The sequence below is a fragment of the Dendrobates tinctorius genome, unplaced genomic scaffold, assembly GCF_039654945.1.
Source record: "Dendrobates tinctorius isolate UK_male_01 unplaced genomic scaffold, ASM3965494v1 ptg000211l, whole genome shotgun sequence".
Classification (NCBI taxonomy): Eukaryota; Metazoa; Chordata; class Amphibia; order Anura; family Dendrobatidae; genus Dendrobates; species Dendrobates tinctorius.
In genome coordinates this window covers 7768306-7794044 of record NW_027361878.1, presented here as the reverse complement: position 1 = coordinate 7794044, position 25739 = coordinate 7768306, and the positions used below count along the sequence as shown (strand labels likewise).

Here is a 25739-nt window from a genome sequence, read left to right as displayed (position 1 = left end):
ATGCTTTAGTGTTGGCATGACACAGGATTCATGATCACGTGATCACCTTTTCTTCCAGATTTCCCAGACAGTCTGAATTTGGCTTCAACAGAGAAAATAACTTTACCCCCGTCCTCTACAGTCTAATCTCTGATTTTCCTGCAGAATGTCACTCTGTCGTTGATGTTTTTCTTAGAGAGAGGTGACTGCTTTGCTGCCCTTGACACAAGGCCAGCCTCCAAAAACTTTTGCCCCACAATGGGTGCAGACACCTTGACTCCTGCCTGCTCCCGTTCCAGAGAAAGCTCTTCCAACACCTGTGCACTCATCCTGTTGCAGAATCCTATTTAGGAGATGCCCTGACTAAAGAATGGTATCTAAATATCTTCAAGAGCAACTTCTGCCAACTATCCAGGAGCAATTTGGTGATTTGCAACACTTTTTTAAGCATGATGGAGACCATGTCACAAGGAAAAAGTGATAACTAAGTGAAAAGGTGAACAAAAACATTGAGATTTTCGGTCTGTGGTCAGGAAACTTCCCAGATCTCAGTTCTATTGAGCCCTCAAAAAGTGTGTGGATGAACAAAAAAGTGTAAACTGTTATCAACTCCTGGCACTGATTAGACAAGAATGGGTCATCGGTCAGGATTTGGCCTTTATTTGCACACACAGATGCCCTAGTACTATTGATTGTTCTGGATGTGGAGAATGACTTTACCACTGATTTTAAGCCTGGACAGAAGGCGGCACATACCCTCATGGTCTGTCAGTGCCAATTTTACTTATATAGAGTGCAATTTGCCAAAATGTGTGTTTAAATATGTGGCATTGATCCATCTCTCCTGGGTGTGCCAGTCACCTCCAGGTGGGCCCGTCACCTCCAGGTGGGCCCCTTCTGGGTGTGCCAGGTATGTACAGCTGGGCTTCAACGTGTCTGGCACATTGTTTCCTTCCATTATAACACACATGCACATCAAGGTAAGAATGATGTATGAGTTCATTGTATGGCAACATAATGCCAGGTTTGTACCATGTTCCTAACCGTGGCAGCATTGCATAAAGCGCACATTGTTATGACAGTACAGCTTGGTCATCTGTGCCCTTAACAATTCTTTTTCTGTATGCCAATCTCTGTTCCAAGGTTGCCTCTCCTTTTCCATGTCCGCACACAACAACTAGGACAACAGGCTTTGTTCTCTGTAATGTGCGCAGTCGGCAGGAATGTTCGTCTTCCGGGTGATATTAAATGTCAGGAATGGAAAGGGGGGAGGATGATAGATTGTGTGACTGTAGTCACCCATCAAAGCCAGAATTCTTCTAGCAAACACTCTGAATCATACCCAGGGCCTATTTATCAAGAAACAAAGTGAGCCACTCATGAGAAAAGTGAATTGCCGAGCTGACACTGAAGCTGTCATGTTGGCTCACTGGTGGGAAATATATGGCCAGCCAAAGTTAGTTTTTAGCAAGTGGTAAACCCAAAATCAGGGTGGCTGCCACGTGTGACCACACTTCTCCTGAAACTTCGGCTGCCACGTGTGCCCACGCCATGCTGCATCTTAGGGCGGTGACTGCCACATTTGCCCACGCTGCACCTTGATGAGATTATGTAGTGTGTAGCGTTCTTGTATTTCCCCTTTTACCGCCACAGACATTCTGCTGCTTTACTTAAAGGGATTTGTCAAGTTGTCTTTTGAGCAACACACAGCTTTTTCAGTCTCTTTCCTTCCCTGGTTCTTGGTCGGGTGGGCTCTCCTCCTTGAATGACAGTTCTGGTGAGCAGCAGAGCTGTAGTATTAGTAGAACTGTAACGCTCGGTAGAAGTTCTGCTGTAACACTTTCAGCCATCAGTGGTTTGTTCTGAGTTTCCACTGTTCTCTCTGTATTTATACAGAGCTAGAGACAATTGAACAAGCACACAGCTCCGGACAGTGAGAGCCGTGACTGGCTGAACTGCTTTGAAACTGTGGGGATGGTGAATTTACAAGATTTATGAAAGGTTAGAGGGAGGTGAGCGCTACCTGCTGTATAGAAATCAGTTGGCTGAAGAAAGGTTGGCAGGGATGTAACAGTAATGTAACTACTACACAAACTCGGCTGGGGTCGGAGGCGGAGCAGGCACAAATGGCCGAATGTACAAACCAGCTGTATACTATGAAAGATAAAAGTTCTCAACTAAAGCAATAGAAACCAGCTGTACACTATGAAAGATAAAAGTTTGCAACTAAAGCAATTTAATAACATGAGAATACCCATTTAAATTGGATTTTTCCTCCATATATTCTGTTTGGATTGAATTAGTAATATACACTGCTCAAAAAATAAAGGGAACACTTAAACAACAGAATACAACTCTAAGTAAATCAAACGTCTGTGAAATCAAACTGTTCACCTAGGAAGCAACACTGATTGATTGACAATTCCACATGCTGTTGTGCAAATGGAATAGACAACAGATGGAAATTATTGGCAATTATCAAGACACACTCAATAAAGGAGTGGTTCTGCAGGTGGGGACCTCAGACCACATGTCAGTACCAATGATTTCTGGCTGATGTTTTGGTCACTTTTGAATGTTGGTTGTGCTTTCACACTCGTGGTAGCATGAGACGGACTCTACAACCCACACTAGTGGCTCAGGGAGTGCAGCTGATCCAGGGTGGCACATCAATACGAGCTGTGGCAAGAATGTTTTCTGTGTCTGTCAGTGTAGTGTCCACAGGCTGGAGGTGCTACCAGGAGACAGGCCAGTACACGAGGAGATGTGGAGGGGGCCGTAGAAGGGAAACAACCCAGCAGCAGGGCCGCTACCTCATCATTTGTGCAAGGAGGAACAGGAGGAGCACTGCCAGAGCCCTGCAAAATGAACTCCAGCAGGCAAGAAATGTGCATGTGTCTGCACAAATTGTTAGAAACTGACTCCATGAGGATGGTCTGAGTGCCCGACATCCACAGATGGGGGTTGTGCTCACAGCCCATCACTGTGCGGCCCTCCAAAGAAATGCCAACCCACACCATTACTGACCCACTGCCAAACCGGTCATGCTGAAGGATGTTGCAGGCAGCAGATCGCTCTCCACGGCGTCTCCAGACTCTGTCACGTCTGTCACATGTGCTCAGTGTGAACCTGCTTTCATCCGTGAAGAGCACAGGGCACCAGTGGCGAATTTGCCAATCCTTGTGTTCTGTGGCAAATGCCAAGCTTCCTGCACGGTGTTGGGCTGTGAGCACAACCCCCATCTGTGGATGTCGGGCACTCAGACTATCCTCATGGAGTCAGTTTCTAACCGTTTGTGCAGACACATGCACATTTGTGGCCTGCTGGAGGTCATTTTGAAGGGCTCTGGCAGTGCTCCTCCTGTTCCTCATGGCACAAAGGCTGAGGTAGCAGTCCTGCTGCTGGGTTGTTGCCCTCCTATGGCCCCCTCCACGTCTCCTGGTGTACTGGCCTGTCTCCTGGTAGTGCCTCCAGCCTCTGGACACTACACTGACAGACACAGCAAATCTTCTTGCCAAAGCTCGCACTGATGTGCCATCCTGGATGAGCTGCACTATCTGAGCCACTTGTGTGGGTTGTAGAGTCCATTTCATGCTACCACAAGTGTGAAAGCACAACCAACATTCAAAAGTGACCAAAACATAAGCCAGAAAGCATTGGTACTGAGGTGTGGTCTGTGGTCCCCACCTGTAGAACCACTCCTTTATTGAGGGTGTCTTGATAATTGCCAATAATTTCCATCTGTTGTCTATTCCATTTGCACAACAGCATGTGAAATTGATTGTCAATCAGTGTTGCTTCCTAAATGGACAGTTTGATTTCACAGAAGTTTGATTTACTTGGAGTTATATTCTGTTGTTTAAGTGTTCCCTTTATTTTTTTTGAGCAGTGTATATTCTTTAAAACAACTAACATAGAAAAAATTAAAAAAAAACTCATACCACAGGATACGGCATTCCCAAAACCCTTTCTGATGACAAATGCACATATAGCAGGATGCAGCAGGCCTCCACTAATAAAGGCAAGGAGCAGCTCAGGTGCAAACTACTGATAAAAACAACCACCCCACACCTACCAAACCATGGAGGGGTTGGCTGCCTAATAGAAAAAATGCACATAGATAAGGCTTGCACAGGACGCCAGTCACACATATATAAGTGTGATGCAAAGTATCTGGCTTGCAACCTATTAGTGACGCCCATAGTATTCTCAGGCGGGCTGCTCCAGCACTATAATATGCAACACACAGTGACAGATGCCCCAATAGACCAAACCAACAAAAAGAGGCCCTGCTGCATCCTGCAAAAAAGTGATATGATAAGTGCAAAAAATTAATGCATACAATGAGTACATTAAATGAGGTATTAATATTTTGGCCAAAATAGATAGAGCCTGCAAGCCACGTCAAGGCTCCTCATAATTTGCAGGTCCCTAACACTAATATCAAAACAACTAACATAGAAAAAATAAAAAAAAACTCACACCACAAGATATGGCTTTCCCAAAACCCTGTCTGATGACAAATGCACATATAGCAGGATGCAGCGGGCCTCCACTAATAGAGGCAAGGAGCAGCTCAGGTGCAAACTACTGATAAGAACAACCACCCCACACCTACCAAACCATGGAGGGGTTGGCTGCCTAGCAGAAAAAAATGCACAGATGCACAGGTGGTTGTTTTTAACAGTAGTTTGCACCTGAGCTGCTCCTTGCCTCTATTAGTGGAGGCCTGCTGCATCCTGCTATATGTGCATTTGTCATCAGACAGGGTTTTGGGAAGGCCATATCTTGTGGTATCAGTGTATATTCTTTATTCCATGGGAGTGGTGGCCATGTGCTGTCTGGCCTTGGATTGTGAATATGGTAGCAGACAGGACAGCTGGAGTGACTCACAAGGGATATAGTGATTCATCTGCGAGGTTACCGGAAGAATTGTAATAATTCATGTATGTATAAATGACACAGGTCTGTGTGGGAAATGGCATTTTTCCCTACTGAAGATTATCAGGAAGGAGGAATCCAATATTTTTTTAAAATGATTTTTAAATGCATGTATTTACGGTTACAAAAAATGTCCCCAAAGGTGGAAAGCCCCTTTAGTTTGCTGGCCATCCTAGCACTATGGACATTTTTGCTACTGCACTTTATCTTTTGATCTTTTTATGTGGACACGGTTATCAATTTCTAGGCTACTAAATCTCTTCTCACTTGTGTTTTTTAGAGTCATCATGGGCGAGTACAATGAGAAGAAGGAGACCTGCGGGACAATATGTCTGAAGTACCTGCTCTTCACTTTTAATTTCTTTTTCTGGGTAAGTGACTGCCATTCTTGCCTCCATTGCAAGAAGTAGTGAGAAGTTAGTTACCCCTGGGGCATCATGCTGGCTGCCCCTCCTGTGTCTACAGTTATTGCAGCTGACAGCGTCTCTTTTACAGACTGGTGTTGTAGCCCATTGCCGAGGCCAGTGGCGATGACCGAAGATGCAAATCCATGGCCTTATGGAACTTGATAATTGTCCTTATGATTCATAATTTCTCATATTTCTCCAGTTGAAGGAAAAAAAAAACCTTCCAAAATGATCTGCTTCTCAATTTTCTTTATTTTTCTTTAATATGTATCTAGTTGGCGGGCCTTGCTGTCATGGCTGTGGGAGTATGGACACTGGTCCAGAAAAGTGACTACATCAGCCTTCTACCATCCAGCATATACGCCGCTACTGCATACATCCTCGTCATCGCCGGGGCTGTTGTAATGGTCACTGGCTTCCTCGGATGCTGCGCAACTTTTAAGGAAAGAAAAAGTCTGCTCAAAGTGGTGAGTAGGTGATAAAGGGATGAGGGGGGGTGAAGACCTGGCCATCAAGGGGAGCGGGGTATTTGTCATACTAAGGTTGCATTTGCCAATCCATGCGTGGTGCCCTACATGTAGGCGTGTGACTGGCATCCTACTCAAACCCTTGTGTGCTTTCAGGATGCAAAGCCCCAGTTCCCCCTGGATGATGGGAGTGAGAGGTGATGCCTATCAGTATTCTGCACATTCCATCATACATGCCTCCCAATAGTCACGGCCCCAGTGGGACAGTCGTGGCCCCAGGGAGATGTCCGGGGGAGGTTAGGGCTATGTCCTGATTTCAACTCTTCCCCCATGTGACCTCTCGCATGGGCAATACCCGGGGCGTCCGGACCACCCACCTATCACAGTTCTGCTATCACATATTACACGTATGGACTTTAACCCCTCACTTCCACAATCCTTATTTGTTTTTATGGTTGCCATTATTCCCTCCTATGTTTCCAAGAGCCATAACTTTATTTTTCCATGCATATAGCTGTATGATCGCTTGTTTTTGTTTTTTTTTTGTGGGATGAGTTGTAGTTTTGAATATCGCCATTCATTTTTGCATACAATAAACTGAAAAATGGGGGTGAAATGGTGAAAAAACTGAAATACAAATACTAGTGATATGTTGCCATTTTAATTTGTTTTTCGGTGAGCTGCTCCTGCACAGAAGACAGATTTATTACACACTTGTTGTAGTATTTTTAGAAGCAGTTTCTGGCCGGCTGTAGAATGGAGTGTTGCTATGAATAGGGGGTCTGGACAGGCGGCATTTGTTATGGTGTATAGAAGTGTGAGTGTGTTTGCAGAGCGAGCCTGTACCCAGAGCAGGTTTGTGTAATGCCGGTGTAATGTCAGGAATGTGGTGGTCTGCCTGCCGTCCTCTCCTCCCCGTACACAACTGCTAGTCCCACTCCTCCTGCATGCGTTAGGGAACTGCACTGCCACCTAATGGTAATAATCGGCACAATGTGGCGCCACATTCTGTTTACAGCCTTTGCTACTTCTGGCCCGTGCGTCACTGTGTCCTCCATAATGTGAGAGAGGCAACAAATGGATCTGTTCTTCATTATACCTGATACAGTGCCACTTTATGAGCAACCTACTTCAGAGCAGCCTAGCCCAGTTATGTTATCGGGTCCTGTGTGATGTCTTCATTCTTCCTGCCGATCTGAATCATCTCTCTCCAAACAGATGTCAGTCTCCTGGGTCCAAATCCCACCAAGGACAACATCTGCAAGGAGTTTGTATGTTCTCCGTGTGTTTGCGTGGGTTTCCTCCGGGCACTCCGGTTTCCTTCCACATTCCAAAGACATACTGATAGGGAATGTAGATTGTGAGCCCCATCGGGGACAGCGATGATAATGTCTGTAACATCATAAAGAAAAACAGTCGCACTCAAAAAATCAGATCTTAGTAAAGAAAAAGATTTATTTCAATCACAAAGTGCAATAAATTCACCACAGTCAGGTCAAATGAAGAAGACAAAGGTAACGTTTCGACCCTATCTTGGGTCCTTTTCAAACCTTGCTCATATGGAAGGTCATGAAGAGAAATTGGGCACAAATGTTACAAGAATCCCGTTAGGGGCTTGCGATATGTGTTGGCTGTCTACCCCAACTCGTCTCACATAGCATGCCCACATCAGACATTGCCTCTCTGAACCCTGCTCATAGGTGCTGTTCACATGGTCAGGTTATAAATACATTGGATAGGATTGCTCTGAGGGGTATACCTTGGCGTTGGTGGAGCGGCTTAGCGTACATTTTTTTGCAAAAAACGTATCAACTAAATACCCTGTTTTGTTGTCATCTTTATTAGCACTTGCTGTTCATTGTTGGAATTTTTTTACAACCGAGTATTTTTTCACATTTGTTGTACTGTGTTCCAGTACATGCACACAAACACATAAATACACGTACGCACACATAAACATACACACACACGTACGCACACATAAACATGCCAGTGTATAACCTTTGGCCCCTCGCACTCCGTTGTATTTTCTCCAGCCGTCTGCCATTACTACCATGTGACAGAACGGCTGGTGGAGCAGAGCTCACTGATACCAGCGTGGCCCTGAAAATAGGAGCCACCGGGGTAACAAGTCCGTTCCTGACATTTCTCCAACTAAATCTTTCCTATCACCTGTGAGTGATATTATTCAGAAGTGGAAGGAAGCACAGCAACTCAGCCACAAAGTGGAGGCCACGTAAGGTTACACAGCGGGGGGCTGAGTTCTGAGGGGCAGTGGACAGAAAAGTCACCAATACTCTGCTGACTCCGTAACTGAGAAACCGAATCTAGACGCAGCCAATATTATACATGAAACCATAGGAGAGTATCTAGCATAGACAGATGGTGACGTATACTTCTAGGATGTGAATGGCAGACCTTTCAAAAATTCCTCATCTAGTATTTAACATAAGCACAGAAATTGTGCACCTTGAGCATCATTACTGAGCAGGTCCACGTACATCACCAAGCACATTGCTGAGTGACGGATGGAGTGGTGTAAAGTCGCCACAACTGGAATCTGGAGGATACTTGTTCCGTGGAGTTTTCTGTGGATACCTTGGGTATCAATGGTTACGGCCACTCATACAGTGACAGTTATCTAGTTGCTAGTGGTCGTAACCATGGATACCTAAGGTCCTGCAATGCCTGCACATGAGGAAAGAGACATAGCAAATCAGAAAAACTATACTACACTTCTAATTGGAGGCATTTGCTAATATTATTAGTGTTACACCTACTACATATTGGGGTAGGATTTTGGAGATGGGAATACCATTTTCAGTTGTAGATGAAACCATGCATAATGTGTGTGTGTATGTATAAATCTCTCACCAAATATATATATATATATTTTTCCTAGTATTTTATCCTGTTGCTCTGCATCTTCATCCTGGAGATTCTGGCCGGTGTCCTGGCATATATTTACTACCAGCAGGTAAGAGCTGGATGACGGTGTCTGTGTGTTTTTTGTTTATTTTTAATTTTATTAAGTGATTATCTGAAGCCTCTCTTCTTACGTCCTAAAAAAGGGCATTTGGAGTATAGGGTGGGGTCCACCGATCACTGAGTCAGAGCAGAGAGCCTCCATAGGGATGTGTAGCGGCTCCCTGCTATGACTAATGGTGTGGGCATTCCACTAGACGCTGGATAATGCTGGAAGGAATGAGCTCATCTTCTCTCTTCAGGGGTGTAGCATTCCCCAGACTCTTAAACCTTTTTTTTTTTTTTTCCCCTTGGGGGTACTTGACTGACTTTTTAGGCCAGTGAAACATTGCGGCTGTCCTGAGCTGTGCGCGCTCCCGGTGCTGCCATCTCTGTCTTTGGGGTGGAGGATCATAAGCGGCGTCTGGATTGCGGCATTCGGTAATACATGGGTGTCGAGTAGAGCTGCTCCCTAGATCTCCCCCTGGGCTACTACTTGTGTCAAGAGCCATTCTACAAAAATGAATAGCGCAGAAGATCAGGAGCTAGTGTGCACGCTCCCAGGATACCAACTGGTCTCAGTGTAAAACTGTTCTGTAGCAACTGCACGTGTTCGGCCACAACTCCAATACATCTCCATGCCCTTTTTGAAGCAGTAAAAAATAAAATGCTAAAAAAAAAACCAGGTAGCTGCATGTTGGAGGCTATGGAACTAAGCAAATTTTAAATTAATGTTTTTTTTTTGTGACTGTCCACCTGCCAGTATTCTCGCCAGTCTGCAGCAAAAAAACAAAAGCATAGTGGCGTTTTATGGTGTAAATTTACAACATAATTGATATGGTTTGAAGGGTAAAGTGTGGGCAGCAATGTGCACACGGCCAAGAAATCTACTGCGGCACAGTTGTAAAATGTAGATCAGATGGGCGCTGGTGGACCGTAGGTAGGCACCAGATGTACATGAGGCTTTTTGTATTTACATATTTTGTGTTTCGGCACCGATCTGGCCCCTTCATTAGGTACCGGGTAAAGGCCTTGGTTTGGTGCTGAACGGCATTGTATGCAGTAGAAATAATTTTATCCCTAGTTATAGGCCAATCCCTTTAAAGCTTTGTGCCCACAGTAGCGTTTTTTGAAGCGTTTTTGAAGCGTTTTTAGGGGTCAAACCGCTTTGAAAACGCTTAAAATAAGCTTCCCATTCATTTTAATGCTTTTTGGCCTTTTTGTGCCAATGGATGCATTTTTTACTGCTAAGGAAACGCTTAGCGGCTAAAAACGCAGCATGTTCATTAATTTTGCGGCTTAGTCCGCGTTTTTAGCTATTTCTTATGGTCCAGAAGATGCGCGGAAAAAAACGCATCCTTTTCTGGGAAGGAGTCCGGTTTTGTGTCAGGTTTAAAACGCTACTGTGGGCACATAGCCTAAAGGCCCCGTCTCACTAAGCGATCTCGGTAGCGAGATCGCTGCTGAGTCACAACTTTTGTGACGTAAGAGCGATCTCACCAGCGAGATCGCTGTGTGTGACAGCGATCAGCGAGCGGCCCCCCCTGCCGGTATCGCTGATCGCTGCAAGAAATCTCTGGACATTTCTTTTGTCGCTGGTCTCCCGCTGGCCAGCACGCATCGCTGTGTGTGACAGGCGGGAGACCAGCGATCAGGTGTAAAAAATAATTAAAAAATATAGTTATTCTCACCTTCCGATGTCCCGATCAGCCATCCTGCCTCTCTCCACGCTCCGGTCCCAGTGATCCTTTGCATGAATGACCGCGAGATGTCACAGTCTCGAGGGATAACAAAGTCTCGCGGTCATTCATGCAAAGGATCACTGGGACCGGAGCGTGGAGAGAGGCGGGATGGCTGAACGGGACGTCGGAAGGTGAGAATAACTATATTTTTTATTTTGATTCTATTTTCTACAGCGATGGCAAGCGATGCCGGGCGCTCGGCATCGCTGTGCTGATCGCTGGTGAAGCTGTCTGTGTGACAGTTCACCAGCGATCGCATAGTGACTTACTAGCGATCCTGACACCTTGATATCGGTGTCGGGATCGCTGGTAAGTCGCTTGTGTGACGGGGCCTTAAGGGTTAGGCAACATTTTTTTCTGCCAGGTGTTTCTGCCAAGAAGCTGAAATCCTGGAGAAAAGCCTGTGCGGCCACATTTCTCTGGCAGGTATGGCGGGGCTTTATCTTTTTGGACATCATATCTGTGCTGCTCTCGTCGTGCGCATTGATTCTGGTATGTTTTGCAGCTCGTGAATGTAATTAGTGGTGGGAGTCGTGGTTGTAGACAGCCCCCTGGCAGTAGGGGTGTAATTCGCTTTTATTTGATTAAGTAAGAGGGCACATGTGGCGGCACGCTCACATATGGAGGCTGGGTAATTACACGGCTTGTGACAGGCTTCCCTGACTGCCGACCGCCCACACCAGCCAGGGATCGGGGCTGTCAAATGCTAGAACCAAAGGTACACTGAAGCAGACTGCCATCTCTTACAAGTCCTGCAGGAGAGTGGCTGCCGGATTTTGGAGAATACTCTAATAGGGGCTTTACTGGAGACTGTGAATAATGGGCTCATCAGTGTTGGGTGCCTGCCTGGGAGAAAGTAATATGCTCAGTAATAATGCAATGTCCGAAAACTCTCTTGATTTGTAGGCTCTACAGGCCACACTTAACACTGACCCCGCTTTTACCATATACGGTATATATATATATATTCTGGTTTAGATGAACCATATGAAGAACATAGGAATTTTCATCCACGTTGTCATCCGTATTTTGTTTTTATACCATCTTATACCATTTGTTTTTATCTCAACTTAAAATAAAAAAAAGACCAAATACGGATTTCTATGTTAGTAATTGCAATGCATGTGGTCAAAATGGGTGCGGAAAAAAAGTGTCGTGGCTCTTAAAATAAATACATTTGAACTACCCCGTTAACCTGCATTGGTTTGTGTGTGGCCCATTTGGCGCACAGGCTGTTTTTTTGCAGGGATGTATGTGCCATCACTTTTACAGTCAATACCAATAAGAGTCGAGGGGACAACTATAATGGTAGCAGGCGCACCAGGGCCCTCAAACCCAAAACTGAAAACAGTGCAGGGTAATGTGATTTTGTTGTATGATATTGGGTACAAGACTACTAAAATTTATTTCTGTCTTCTCATTGAGGCCTCCTTTACTCTCTATGACCTGGACATTTCCCTCACCCCCATCAGTCTTTTTTCCCACCCACCCCCATATCAGTCTTTTCAACCCCCAACATTAGTCTCCCCCATATCTGTCTTTTCTCCCACCTCTCATCAGTCCCCACCACTGTGGTAACACAGCCTGCTGGTAATATGGCAGAAATGTTTTTTTGGAACCAGGCACCTGTAAAAGGATGGATCATCTAGAGATTTGCACTTATTACATACAATCATGGCAAAAAGTGTTTGCAGTCTTGAAATTGTTCCAGAAAATGAAGTATTTCTCAGAGAAAGCTATTGCCATTACCCATGTTTATTTCCTTCATGTGCATTGCAATAGCAAAAAAAAGGGGGGGGAGGCAAATTGATTATCATTTTACAAAAAACCCCAAAAATGGGCCGGACACAGTTGTTGGCACCCTCAACTTAATATTTGGTTGCACACCCTTTAGAATAAATAACTACAATCAATTGTTTCCTATAACCACCACCAAGCTTCCTCTCATTTGGAATTTTGAATCACTCTTTGCAATCTGCTCCAGGCCTCTCATATTTTAAGGCGCCTTCTCCCAACAGCAATTTTAAGCTCTCGCCACAGGTATTCAATGAACTTTAGATCCGGACTGATTGCTGGCCACTTCAGAACTCTCCAGGGCTTTGTTTCCATCCTTTTATGGGTGCTTCTTGAAGTATGTTTGAGATCTTTATCCTGTTGGAAGACCCATGACCTAGGACACAAACCCAGATTGCTGATACTGGACACTACAGTGTGACCCAAAATGCTTTGGTAGTCTTCAGACATCATGATACCTTGCACACAGTCAAGGCACCTACTGCCAGATGCAACAAAGCAATCTCAAAACATCTATGACCTTCAGACATTTTTGACTGTAGGTACTGTGTTTTTTTTCATTCCGTTTTTGGTAAACATTAGAATGATATGCTTTCCCAAAAAGCTTTATCTTTGTCTCATCTGTCTACAAGACACTTTCCCAGAAGGATTTTGGCTTACTCACATTTCGACAACCTGCAGTCTAGCTTTATATTTGTGTCAACATTGGGGTGCTCCTGGGTTTCCTGCCATAGCATTGCATTTCATTCAAATGTGGACAGATAGTTCGCGCTGACACTGATGCACCCTGCGCCTGCAGGACAGCTTGAATTACTTTGGAACTTGATTGGGGCAGCTTATCCAGCATCCGGACTATGCTGCGTTGCAACCTTTCCTAAATTTTTCTCTGCTATCCACGTCTAGGGAAATTAGCTACAATGCCGAGGATTGTAAACATCTTGACTATGTTGCGCACCATGGACAAAGTGGCAATGGACTTGTAACCTTGAGGTTGTTGATATTTTTCAACAATTTTGGTTCTCAAGTCCTCAGACAGTTCTCTTCTCCTCAGTCTGTTCTTCATGCTTAGTATGGCACATAGACCCACAATGCAAAGATTGAGTCAGCTTCTCTTTTTATCTGGTTTCAGGTGTTATTTTCATATTACCCACACCTGTTACTTGTCTCGAGTGAGTTTGAAGGAGCATCACATGCTTGAAGCAAAATTGTTTACCAACAATTTTGGAAAGGTGGCAGTAATTTTGTATGGCCACTTTTGGGGATATGTGTGAAATGATATCCAATTTGTTTTTTTTTTTTTGTTTTTTGTTTTTTTTGTGTTCCAATACACACAAAGGAAATAAACATATATAACAAAACGTGTAATCGTAACAATTTTCTGGGAGAAATACTTTTTCTGGGACAATTTCAAGTGTGCTAACACTTTCAGCCATGACTGTTTAGCAGACTTGCAGGATGTCCAGTTTTTCAATCAGTTGCGTAGGACTGAATCTCTCTACTAACCCCTGTATCAAGTCATATTTCATGCTGCAGAAATATATGGCTTTATCCTGCCATGGACTGACCTTATCCTGAAATAAAGGGTCATGTAGTGGGGTGGAGTTTCAAGTGCTATACGATGGGGGTGTGAAGTAAATCTGCTTTTCTTCATAGTGTTTGGAGTTGTGTCCACTGTTACCCCTTCCGTATACCAGCTTGTCCCACTCTTACCCATCCACATACCAGCTTTCCACCACTTTTACCACCCCACATGCCTGCTTGTCACCACTATTACGCCCACATACCAGCTTCTCCCCACATACCAGCTTGTCCCCACTCTTAACCCCCACATACCAGCTTGTCCCCACTCTTACCCCCCTACATTCCAGCTTGTCCCCACTATTACCCCCCCCACATACCAGCTTCTCCCCACTCTTACCCCACCACATACCAGCTTGTCCCCACTCTCACCCCGTCACATAACAGCTTCTCCCCACTCTTACCCCACCACATACCAGCTTGTCCCCACTATTAACCTCCACATAACAGCTTCTCCCCACTCTTACCCCACCACATACCAGCTTGTCCCCACTATTAACCTCCATATAACAGCTTCTCCCCACTCTTACCCCACCACATACCAGCTTGTCCCCACTCTTAACCCCCATATTCCAGCTTGTCCCCACTCTTACCCCTACATTCCAGCTTGTCCCCACTATTACCCCCCCACATACCAGCTTCTCCCCACTATTACCCCCCCACATACCAGCTTCTCCCCACTTTTACCCCCCCTACATTCCAGCTTGTCCCCACTATTACCCCCCCACATACCAGCTTCTCCCCACTCTTACCCCACCACATACCAGCTTGTCCCCACTCTCACCCCGTCACATAACAGCTTCTCCCCACTCTTACCCCACCACATGCCAGCTTGTCCCCACTCTTACCCCCCCACATGCCAGCTTGTCCCCACTCTTACCCCCCCACATGCCAGCTTGTCCCCACTCTTAACCCCCACATACCAGCTTGTCCCCACTCTTACCCCCCTACATTCCAGCTTGTCTCCACTATTACCCTCCACATACCAGCTTCTCCCCACTCTTACCCCACCACATACCAGCTTGTCCCCACTCTCACCCCGTCACATAACAGCTTCTCCCCACTCTTACCCCACCACATACCAGCTTGTCCCCACTATTAACCTCCACATAACAGCTTCTCCCCACTCTTACCCCACCACATACCAGCTTGTCCCCACTATTAACCTCCATATAACAGCTTCTCCCCACTCTTACCCCACCACATACCAGCTTGTCCCCACTCTTAACCCCCACATACCAGCTTGTCCCCACTCTTACCCCCCCACATGCCAGCTTGTCCCCACTCTTAACCCCCACATACCAGCTTGTCCCCACTCTTACCCCCCTACATTCCAGCTTGTCCCCACTATTACCCCCCACATACCAGCTTCTCCCCACTCTTACCCCACCACATACCAGCTTGTCCCCACTCTCACCCCGTCACATAACAGCTTCTCCCCCACTCTTACCCCACCACATACCAGCTTGTCCCCACTATTAACCTCCACATAACAGCTTCTCCCCACTCTTACCCCACCACATACCAGCTTGTCCCCACTATTAACCTCCATATAACAGCTTCTCCCCACTCTTACCCCACCACATACCAGCTTGTCCCCACTCTTAACCCCCACATACCAGCTTGTCCCCACTCTTACCCCTACATTCCAGCTTGTCCCCACTATTACCCCCCCACATACCAGCTTCTCCCCACTCTTACCCCACCACATACCAGCTTGTCCCCACTTTCACCCCGTCACATAACAGCTTCTCCCCACTTACCCCACCACATACCAGCTTGTCCCCACTATTAACCTCCACATAACAGCTTCTCCCCACTCTTACCCCACCACATACCAGCTTGTCCCCACTATTAACCTCCATATAACAGCTTCTCCCCACTCTTACCCCACCACATACCAGCTTGTCCCCACTCTTAACCCCCACATACCAGCTTGTCCCCACTCTTACCCCCCCACATGCCAGCTTGTCCCCACTCTTAACCCCCACATACCAGCTTGTCCCCACTCTTACCCCCCTACATTCCAGCTTGTCCCCACTATTACCCCCCACATACCAGCTTCTCCCCACTCTTACCCCACCACATACCAGCTTGTCCCCACTCTCACCCCGTCACATAACAGCTTCTCCCCCACTCTTACCCCACCACATACCAGCTTGTCCCCACTATTAACCTCCACATAACAGCTTCTCCCCACTCTTACCCCACCACATACCAGCTTGTCCCCACTATTAACCTCCATATAACAGCTTCTCCCCACTCTTACCCCACCACATACCAGCTTGTCCCCACTCTTAACCCCCACATACCAGCTTGTCCCCACTCTTACCCCTACATTCCAGCTTGTCCCCACTATTACCCCCCCACATACCAGCTTCTCCCCACTCTTACCCCACCACATACCAGCTTGTCCCCACTTTCACCCCGTCACATAACAGCTTCTCCCCACTTACCCCACCACATACCAGCTTGTCCCCACTATTAACCTCCACATAACAGCTTCTCCCCACTCTTACCCCACCACATACCAGCTTGTCCCCACTATTACCCTCCACATAACAGCTTCTCCCCACTCTTACCCCACCACATACCAGCTTGTCCCCACTATTACCCTCCACATAACAGCTTCTCCCCACTCTTACCCCCCCACCCCCCGCATGCTGCTCATGTGTGAGCTGACTGTATATACTCGTGTGTAACTCTTGCTCTGTCCCGGTCTCTCCCTCCATGCCGCAGTGTGCTCCGTTCTGCTTACAGGTAACAATTGTACTTGCTTCAATAGCTGCAGGGCATTAAAAACTTAAAGGCTGTGTGCACACGCTGCGGAAAAGGTGCGGATTCATCCGCGCGGATTTTGTAAAATCCGCAGGTGAAACCGCAGGTCAAAATACCTGCGGTTTTACCTGCGGATTGCTCTGCGGTTCTGCCCTGCGGTTTTTCATCTCCTCAATGGAGGAGATGGCAAACCGCAGGGGAATCCGCAGAAAGAATTGACATGTCAATTCTTTCTGCGGATTGAAAACCGCAGATAATCCGCGCGGAAAATTCCGCACCGTCTGCACTGCGGTTTTTGATTCCCATAGGGAATCATGCTACTGTACACCGCAGCAAAAACTGCTGCGGGTCCGCAGCGGCCAAAACCGCTGCGGAACTGCAGCAAAATCCGCAGCGTGTGCACACAGCCAAATAGTGAAAAAAGAAAACACATTCTCAGTCTATTTTTAGAAGAAGCCTTGAAAAAGGCACATATTGAATTGTCAACTACTTTACTAGTGAAAATTTAGTTCATCTGCAAATTTCTCCTTATGGCACCAGAAATCTGCTGATGAAATATTAGTCAGCAGCCTCTTATAAAATGGGACAGATTTTCATTCTGTGTCCCTGCAGATAATACTAGTCAATGTAAATAGTATAGAGGAATGCTGAAAAATGGTTCAGATATCAGAAAATCGTGTAGTCTCACACATTGGAGGGATCTTTCCCTGATATGAATGGTTCTTCCTAGGAAAATTGTTTCATAGCGCATGCAAGGTAATACAGAGGCACGATATTTCCTACTAATTTGTCAGAATCGTGCAGTGTTAAAGCTGATCTGTCATCAGATTTCACAGTACATTGTTAAATAGATCTCATACCTAATGAGACTAGAGTACTTACTTTGAAAATATTTTTTAAGTGTCAGAATGTCTATATAATACTTAATGAAAGTTTTACTCACTGAGTCCGCTAACCTAGTCTAATTGACATCTCAGTGTCCCTCCTCCTTGCTGACATCTCACACCGCTCAGTACAAGGTGCAGCCTCTCCTCCAGCCTAGCTTAATTGACATCTCCTCAGTGTCCCTCCTCCTTGTTGATATCTCTCACCGCTTAATACAAGCTGTAGCATCATTCTGGTTGCGCGGAGACTGAAAACAGTCAGAATCCTAAAATGCTCATTTTGATATCAGTAATATACAGTTATACAGAGTTGGATTTCCAAAGTAAATACACTAGACCCATCCAGTCCAAGAGATCTATTAAATAGGATATGCAGATTGTATTGTGAAATCTGGCAACAGGTCTGCAGTGATCACGTAGACTTACTGATTAAATTATTTTGGATCCTAAATTGGAAGTACCGGGAAGTAAGTGTACAGTTTCATTATCCCCAGACCCTTGTGCCAACCATTTCTGTAGGTAAAGTTACAATGACGTTGGTAGTAAGAGGGTGACGTTTTCTTGTCTCTGTAGCTGAACGATGAACTGAAGCAGAGCCTGAAAACCACCATGACCATGAACTATAAGAAGCCCGGAGAGGACAAGGTGACCAATGCCGTGGACAAGCTGCAGCAGGAGGTGACAAGTTTTATATTCTCAGAACTGTTTTGTTTTTTTTACATATCAGTATCTGTATTAATGATACTATATTTTATCATTTTAAAAAAAAAAAAAAAAAAAGGGGAAGACATTTTCTTTTTCTGGTTTTGTAATAAAATTTGTGCAACTTTTACAAGTAAATATTTAGAAAATTGTGGACAAATAAAAGTCAATGAATGGAAGCAAGGAGCCAGAGAATAAAGCTGTATAAAAGTCAATGAATGGAAGCAAGGAGCCAGAGAATCATAGAATCATAGAATCGTAGAGTTGGAAGGGACCTCCTGGGCCATCTGGTCCAACCCCCTGCTCAAAGCAGGATTCGCTAAATCATCCCAGTTAGATGTCTGTCCAGCCTCTGTTTGAAGACTTCCATTGAAGGAGAACTCACCACTTCTCGTGGCAGCCTGTTCCACTCATTGATCACTCTAACTGTCAAAAAGTTTTTTCTAATATCTAATCTGTGTCTCCTCCCATTCAGCTTCATCCCATTGCTTCTAGTCTTTCCTTGTGCAAATGAGAATAAAGTTGATCCTTCTACAATGTGACAGCCCTTTAGATATTTGTAGACAGCTATTATGTCTCCTCTCAGTCTTCTCTTTTGCAAACTAAACATTCCCAAATCCTGCAACCTTTCCTCATAAGACAGGGTTTGCAGACCGGTCACCATTCTGGTCGCTCTTTTCTGAACTTGCTCCAGTTTGTTGATGTCTTTTTTAAAATGTGGTGCCCAAAATTGGACACAATATTCCAGATGAGGTCTGACCAAAGAGGAGTAGAGGGAAATAATTACTTCACGTGATCTAGACTGTATGCTTCTGTTAATACATCCTAGAATTGCATTTGCCTTTTTTGCTGCTGCATCACACTGTTGACTCATATTCAGTCTGTGATCTATTAGTATACCCAAGTCTTTTTCACATGTGCTGTCACTTAGCCCTATTCCTCCCATTCTATATATGCTTTTTTCATTTTTATTGCCCAGATGTAGTACTTTGCATTTCTCCCTGTTAAAAACCATTCTGTTAGTTGCTGCCCACTTCTCCAGTTTATTTAAATCTTTTTGAATCCTCTCTCTCTCTTCTCTAGTATTAGCTATCCCTCCTAGCTTTGTGTCATCAGCAAATTTAATCAGTTTACCCTCAATTCCTTCATCTAAATCGTTGATAAGATGTTGAACAATACAGGGCCCAGGACAGAGCCCTGTGGTACCCCACTTGAGACATTCTTCCAACTGGATGTGCAGCCATTTACGACCACTCTTTGGGTCCGATCACTAAGCCAGTTATGAATCCACCTAACAGTTGCCTTGTCCATTCCATACTTAGTCATTTTTTCAATAAGGATTGTATGAGAGACTTTGTCAAATGCTTTGCTGAAGTCAAGATATACTATATCTACAGCATTTCCTTGATCCACCCAATCAGTAATACCATCGTAGAAGGAAATTAAATTAGTCTGACATGACTTATTAGTTACAAACCCATGCTGACTCTGTTTAATCACTTCATTCTTATCCAGGTATTGACATACATGTTGTTTAATAATTTGTTCAAAGATCTTTCCTGGTATAGAAGTCAGACTCACCGGCCTACAGTTGCCTGGGTCCACCTTCTTCTGAGGCTGTATAAGGCTATGTGCACACGTATGCAGAAAATTCCTGACTGAAAACCGGACTCCTTCCCAGAAAACGCGTGATTTTTTTTCTGCACGTTTTATGCGCGTTTTTTTTTCCGGAGCGTCCCCAATGTCATAGAAAATAGCTAGAAATGCGGAATTTTCCGCGAAATTAATGAGCATGCTGCATTTTTTACCACGATGCATTTTTTTCGCGGAAAAAAATGCATCAATATGCACAGAAAGTACGGAATTCATTAAAATGGGACGCTTCTTTTAAGCGTTTTATTTGGTAAAAAAGCAAAAAAAACACTTACGTGTACACATACCCTAAAAGTCAATGAATGGAAGCAAGGAGCCAGAGAGTAAGGCTGTATAAAAGTCAATGAATGGAAGCAAGGAGCCAGAGAGTAAGGCTGTATAAAAGTCAATGAATGGAAGCAAGGAGCCAGAGAGTAAGCCTATGTTCCCACATTTTTTTCTGCAGCCAAGATCTCCTCTTTTTGGTATTCAAAACACTCCATGTTTGACATATTTTTTTGGATGCAGATAAATTGTGCGCTTACATGTTTAAGTTAGTTTTATTCCCACCAAAAAAAGTAGTTGTTGTTTTTTTTGCAGCAGTTTTACACTTTCAGCATTTTTTTTCAACCATCTAAATTAATGAGAGAGAATTGACATGCTGCAAATTTCAAAAATGCTGCAGTTCTCAGATTCAGTCAGGGAAAAAAGTGTTCATGAGATTTCTAAAGTGTCACAGCTTTTGCTGGGACTGTGAAAATCAGTTTGTTTTTTTTGCAAATTAAAAATGCTGCATGTGAACATGGCTTTAAACTCTGTCCTAAGATCATGCTGCTCACAGAAATAGCAGGCTTGTTGGAAAAAGAAAGTGATATACTCAACAAACCGTTCTCCTATGTAAAGCAGGACATAATTAGAAGAAAAAATAATGCCAGCAGCGATATGAAGGAAAATATAATTTGAGTATATGAAATAGTCTGTGATATATTTATATACTTTAAAAAGAGTCATCAAGTACTTTTTTTTTGTTTTGTGGCATATGTCTTCTATTTCTGACCCTCATGTGTCCATGCACAGGGCCACCTTCTAGCCAGAGATATGTACAATACTTTTAAGCTTTAATTGTAAAATAAAAATGTCCTTTACTTGGTCTCGAGTCCTGTTCATTTGACAGTTTCTGCCTGGTCTTCGGAACATCCACCCATTCTATCAATCGTTTGCCTTTCCTTTGTTTGTCCACATTGTTCCTGACTCGTTCTTTTCTCTCCTTTAGTTTAAGTGTTGTGGCAGTAATAATTCCCAGGACTGGAAGGAAAGTGCCTGGATAAAGTCTCCAGACTCTGAGGGGCGTCTGGTTCCAGACAGCTGCTGTAAGACGGTTACCCCCAAATGTGGAGTACGAGACCATCCCTCAAACATCTACAGAGTGGAGGTCAGGAACCATTTCTTTCACTGAGGGCTGTTAAACTTGGGATTAAAAATGGTACAGAACAATAAGGGCGGTGTTACAAAGCTCAAGGACATGGTGTGCAAAAAAAAATATATATATATATATATATATATATAATCTTTATCTTTTGTCCCATGTTCGCCAGTAGATGGAAAAATATTAAAATTTGAGAGTCCTCAGTGGTTGATACCATCTTTTCAGGTAGCCATTAAAAATGTAACAGATTGCAAGCTTTCAAGACTACTCAGGTCCTTTCATCAGGCATTATTTTATGCCTGATGAAAGGACCTGAGTAGTCTCAAAAGCTTTCAATCTGTTGACATCTTTTCAGTTAGCCATTAAAAAGGCATCAACCACTGAGAACTCTCAAATTTTAATACTTTTGGACATAATGTGGTTATTTGTCCACAGTGATATTAGAATAGCCAGGAGGATGAGCCGATGACTTTTCTTACTTCCTGCAGGGTAGCAGGTGGATAAATTTTGACTTTTTTCTTTGTCTTCATAGGGCGGCTGCATCACCAAACTGGAAAACTTCATCCGATCTCATCTGCTTATTATCGGAGCAGTGGGCATCGGTATTGGCTTTGTACAGGTGATTTATCTTTATATAATTATTGTAGACTAAATAATGGGATTGTCTTAGCTTTTTCTTTAGAAGCACACCGCTCCATCTTCCTATTTGCTGGGGAGGAGTGTGCTCCTGCTTGATTGACTGTTCAGACCTGCGGCAATGTTGTGCTGCCTGCCCCATCTGTGGGAGCTCCGATTCTGCAATTAGAGCCAGCTTTGTCTCTGTGGGACACCGTTGTACTGACTATGCAGCCAGCATCAGAGCAGCGTTTACAAGCTCTATTTCAAAGGGGGCCGCTAACCTTGACAATTAGCGGTAAACCAAAGAATCCCTCCTTTCTGAATGATGAAGCCTCGCACCCCTGACCACTATGACTATTCCCTTATAGATCTAGTAGGACTAGTTGTCCATGAGAGCTGTTGGATTAGTGCAGTTTAATCCGTTTTTGTGAATTGATTCCACTTAAAACCTAGTTCTACTCAAAACCTGAAATTATCAAGTGCTAAGTTAAGCCTCATTCAGACGTCTGTGTGGTTTCCGTTCTTGTTGTTTTTTTTTTGTTTTTTTTCCACGTGTACAGTATATACCCATTATAACCTATGGTGCTGTTCACATCTGTGTTTCTCATGGACTATGTATCCTTGTGAAACACACAGACGTGTCCATTTTTTTCCTGCAGCACGGATGACAAGGGCCAATACAAGTCTATGGGTCCGTGAGAAACTCGTACACCACACTGACAGCACCCGGACTATACACTGATGCCATCCGTGTTTAACACTGAAAAGTATAGGAGAGGCATTGTAATTTATTTTTTTATCCATTTGTGAAAAACACTGATGGTAAAAATGGACACATGAATGACACTGATGGTAAAAATAGACATGGATGACGCTGATGGTAAAAATTGACATACGGATGACACTGATGGTAAAAATGGACACATGAATGATACTGATGGTAAAAATGCACACACGGATGACGCTGACTGTAAAAATTGGCACACTGATGGTAAAAATGGACAAACGAATGACATTGATGGTAAAAATGGACATACGGATGACCCTGATGGTAAAAATAGACATGGATGACACTGATGGTAAAAATGGACATACGGATAACGCTGACTGTAAAAATGGACACACTGATAGTAAAAATGGACACACGGATGACACACTGATGGTAAAAATGGACATACGGATAACGCTGACTGTAAAAATGGACACACTGATAGTAAAAATGGACACACGGATGACACACTGATGGTAAAAATGGACATACGGATGACCCTGATGGTAAAAATAGACATGGATGACACTGATGGTAAATATGGACATACGGATAACGCTGACTGTAAAAATGGACACACTGATAGTAAAAATGGACACACGAATGGCACACTGATGGTAAAAATGGACATACGGATGACCCTGATGGTAAAAATGGACACACGAATGATACTGATGGTAAAAATAGACATGGATGACGCTGATGGTAAAAATTGACACATGAATGATACTGATGGTAAAAATGCACACACGGATGACGCTGACTGTAAAAATTGGCACACTGATGGTAAAAATGGACACACGGATGGCACACTGATGGTAAAAATGGACAAACGAATGACACTGATGGTAAAAATAGACATGGATGACACTGATGGTAAAAATGGACATACGGATAACGCTGACTGTAAAAATGGACACACTGATAGTAAAAATGGACACACGGATGACACACTGATGGTAAAAATGGACATACGGATGACCCTGATGGTAAAAATAGACATGGATGACACTGATGGTAAAAATGGACATACGGATGACACACTGATGGTAAAAATGGACATACGAATGACACTGATGGTAAAAATGGACATACGGATGACCCTGATGGTAAAAATAGACATGGATGACACTGATGTTAAAAATGGACACACGGATGATACTGATGGTAAAACTAGACGCACTTGTGACACACTGATGGTAAAAACTGATACTGGCACGTGCTGATGACACTGACCCGGCACCATTTTTCCACGTACTTGTTTAAACGCCAACGTCTAAATGAGACCTTACACATGGGTTTCCATTCCTCCTGGTATTGGGCGTGCAGAGACATTACTGATCACTGAACGGTGCGGTCCTGATAAGCTGCACACCTCACAGAGGACCTGTGCACCAATCCTGTCAATTAGAATATGACCCAACGACATTCTCTTGGTTCGTTGGGACAGTTCTCTCCTTTTTTATGTTACCAGTCTCTATACGGCTGAATCCTGATATTTGCGTTTCATGGTTTGAGCACCGACTATGACTACTGGGCTGACCGCAGGTCTCCTGACCCAAGCGCAGGATCAGGAGCCTCTTGGCCGTTCTGTGACGTCACGGGCCAGATGTTGACGCATGATGTTCTGTCGGATGGCTATTTTGAGCAGCCTCTTTTCTAACATGGCTTCTCCTGTCTTCATCTTACTCCTTAGGTATTTGGAATGATTTTCACCTGCTGTCTGTACAAGAGTCTGAAGTCTGAGCCGTACTAGGATCTCTGTGGACTTCTAATATTAACCCATTGCATCCCGCTGACCTAAGATGCTGCGCTTGTGCAGCAGATACTCATGACATCAGCTGCTTCCAACCACCTAGAATACCCAGCTGCCGAGCTGCAAACCATATATGTGTGCTGCCATCATCCAAATGGTAATTTGTGCCAAGGTAAACGTCAGAAGCCATCATTTCTTCTGGACCGGTTCTTATTCTCTCACGTGCCTAACGCCTCTGATTGTTCCTGCTGCTCGCCCTCATACCTGAGAGGAGTTGGATGCACTATTCAGGATCACCGTCATTGCCTTAACACCAAACTCCAAGCCAAACATGAACCTGTGACGATGGTCATTGTCCATTATTGTCAGCAGGAACTCTACTCGACCCATCACCATTCTTCATACCTAAGTAATAGGCATTTGTGCGCTTTAATTTATTTTTGTTCCCCCCCAATCGGCTTTTTTTTAACCAGTATATAAATTGTATCACAAGTGGTACAGATTAAAGGGACATTAATCTCCACTATCAAAAAAGACATTCTGGAGGTGAAACAGTGGTGTGATGCCTCCTTGTCCTTTGTTTGCATAATGTTCACACTTTTTTTTTAAGCAGATTTTTACAAGTACCCTGCAATTGCTCCAGTAGGTGAAGGGTCACTTATTTAAGTGATTATGGTGGCATTAACCACTGAGGAATTAGCCCCATTTATACTAGATGGACTTGTGTGTGTATTTTTTCGTTTTTATGTCTTGTGCTCTTCAGTGTCATTGATGCAAAACATGTCCTGTCTATATGTATCCGGTTATTGAGCAATGTAGTGATAGTTTTTTTTAGAAAGAAACTATTCCGTATAAAATTTCTAATAAAGTGTAATAAAATATATATATATTTTATTACATATTTTTTTCTCTTTTCGCTTTCTGGGGTTATGAGAGTTATGTCACTGACTGGACGTCAATCAATCGTGTGTATAACCCTACCCCGATAATACTCCGGTTACTGAGTGAGACAACCTCCAGAGCCATAAACTTGCCCCGAGCAGGGATTTCAATGAGTAAATGACACGTTCTATTGTATTGTTCCCAACAAAGCTATATATCCGCGTGCTCCTCTCCTGCTGCTCCATAACCTGATCATGTTTTTTAACGTGACAGATGGATTTGTGATGTGTAACCAGTGATGAGCGAGCCTGCTTGGATAAGGTGTTATCTGAGCATGCTTGGGTGCTAACCGAGTGTCTTCGTGCTGCTTGAAAAATGTCTGAGTCCCCGCGGCTGCATGGCTCGCAGCTGTTAGACAGG

General features: G+C 44.1%; 1 protein-coding gene across 3 annotated transcripts in view; it reads left to right on the top strand.

Moving 5' to 3' along the window:
* Positions 1–25320, top strand: part of CD151 (CD151 molecule (Raph blood group)) — a 52705-nt gene extending 27385 nt beyond the window's left edge. For 2 of the 3 annotated variants that reach the window (XM_073554369.1, XM_073554367.1), the window contains exons 2-8: positions 5201–5291; positions 5603–5794; positions 8697–8771; positions 18108–18212; positions 21142–21300; positions 21827–21913; positions 24378–25320. In XM_073554369.1, coding sequence (XP_073410470.1) covers positions 5208–5291; positions 5603–5794; positions 8697–8771; positions 18108–18212; positions 21142–21300; positions 21827–21913; positions 24378–24437 — 762 coding nt within the window. In that variant the 5' untranslated portion in view covers positions 5201–5207 and the 3' untranslated portion in view covers positions 24438–25320. Of the gene's footprint in view, positions 1–4747; positions 4926–5200; positions 5292–5602; positions 5795–8696; positions 8772–18107; positions 18213–21141; positions 21301–21826; positions 21914–24377 lie in introns of those variants that run through there. The other variant, XM_073554368.1, reaches the window with a different exon arrangement.
* Positions 25321–25739: the final 419 nt, after the last annotated feature.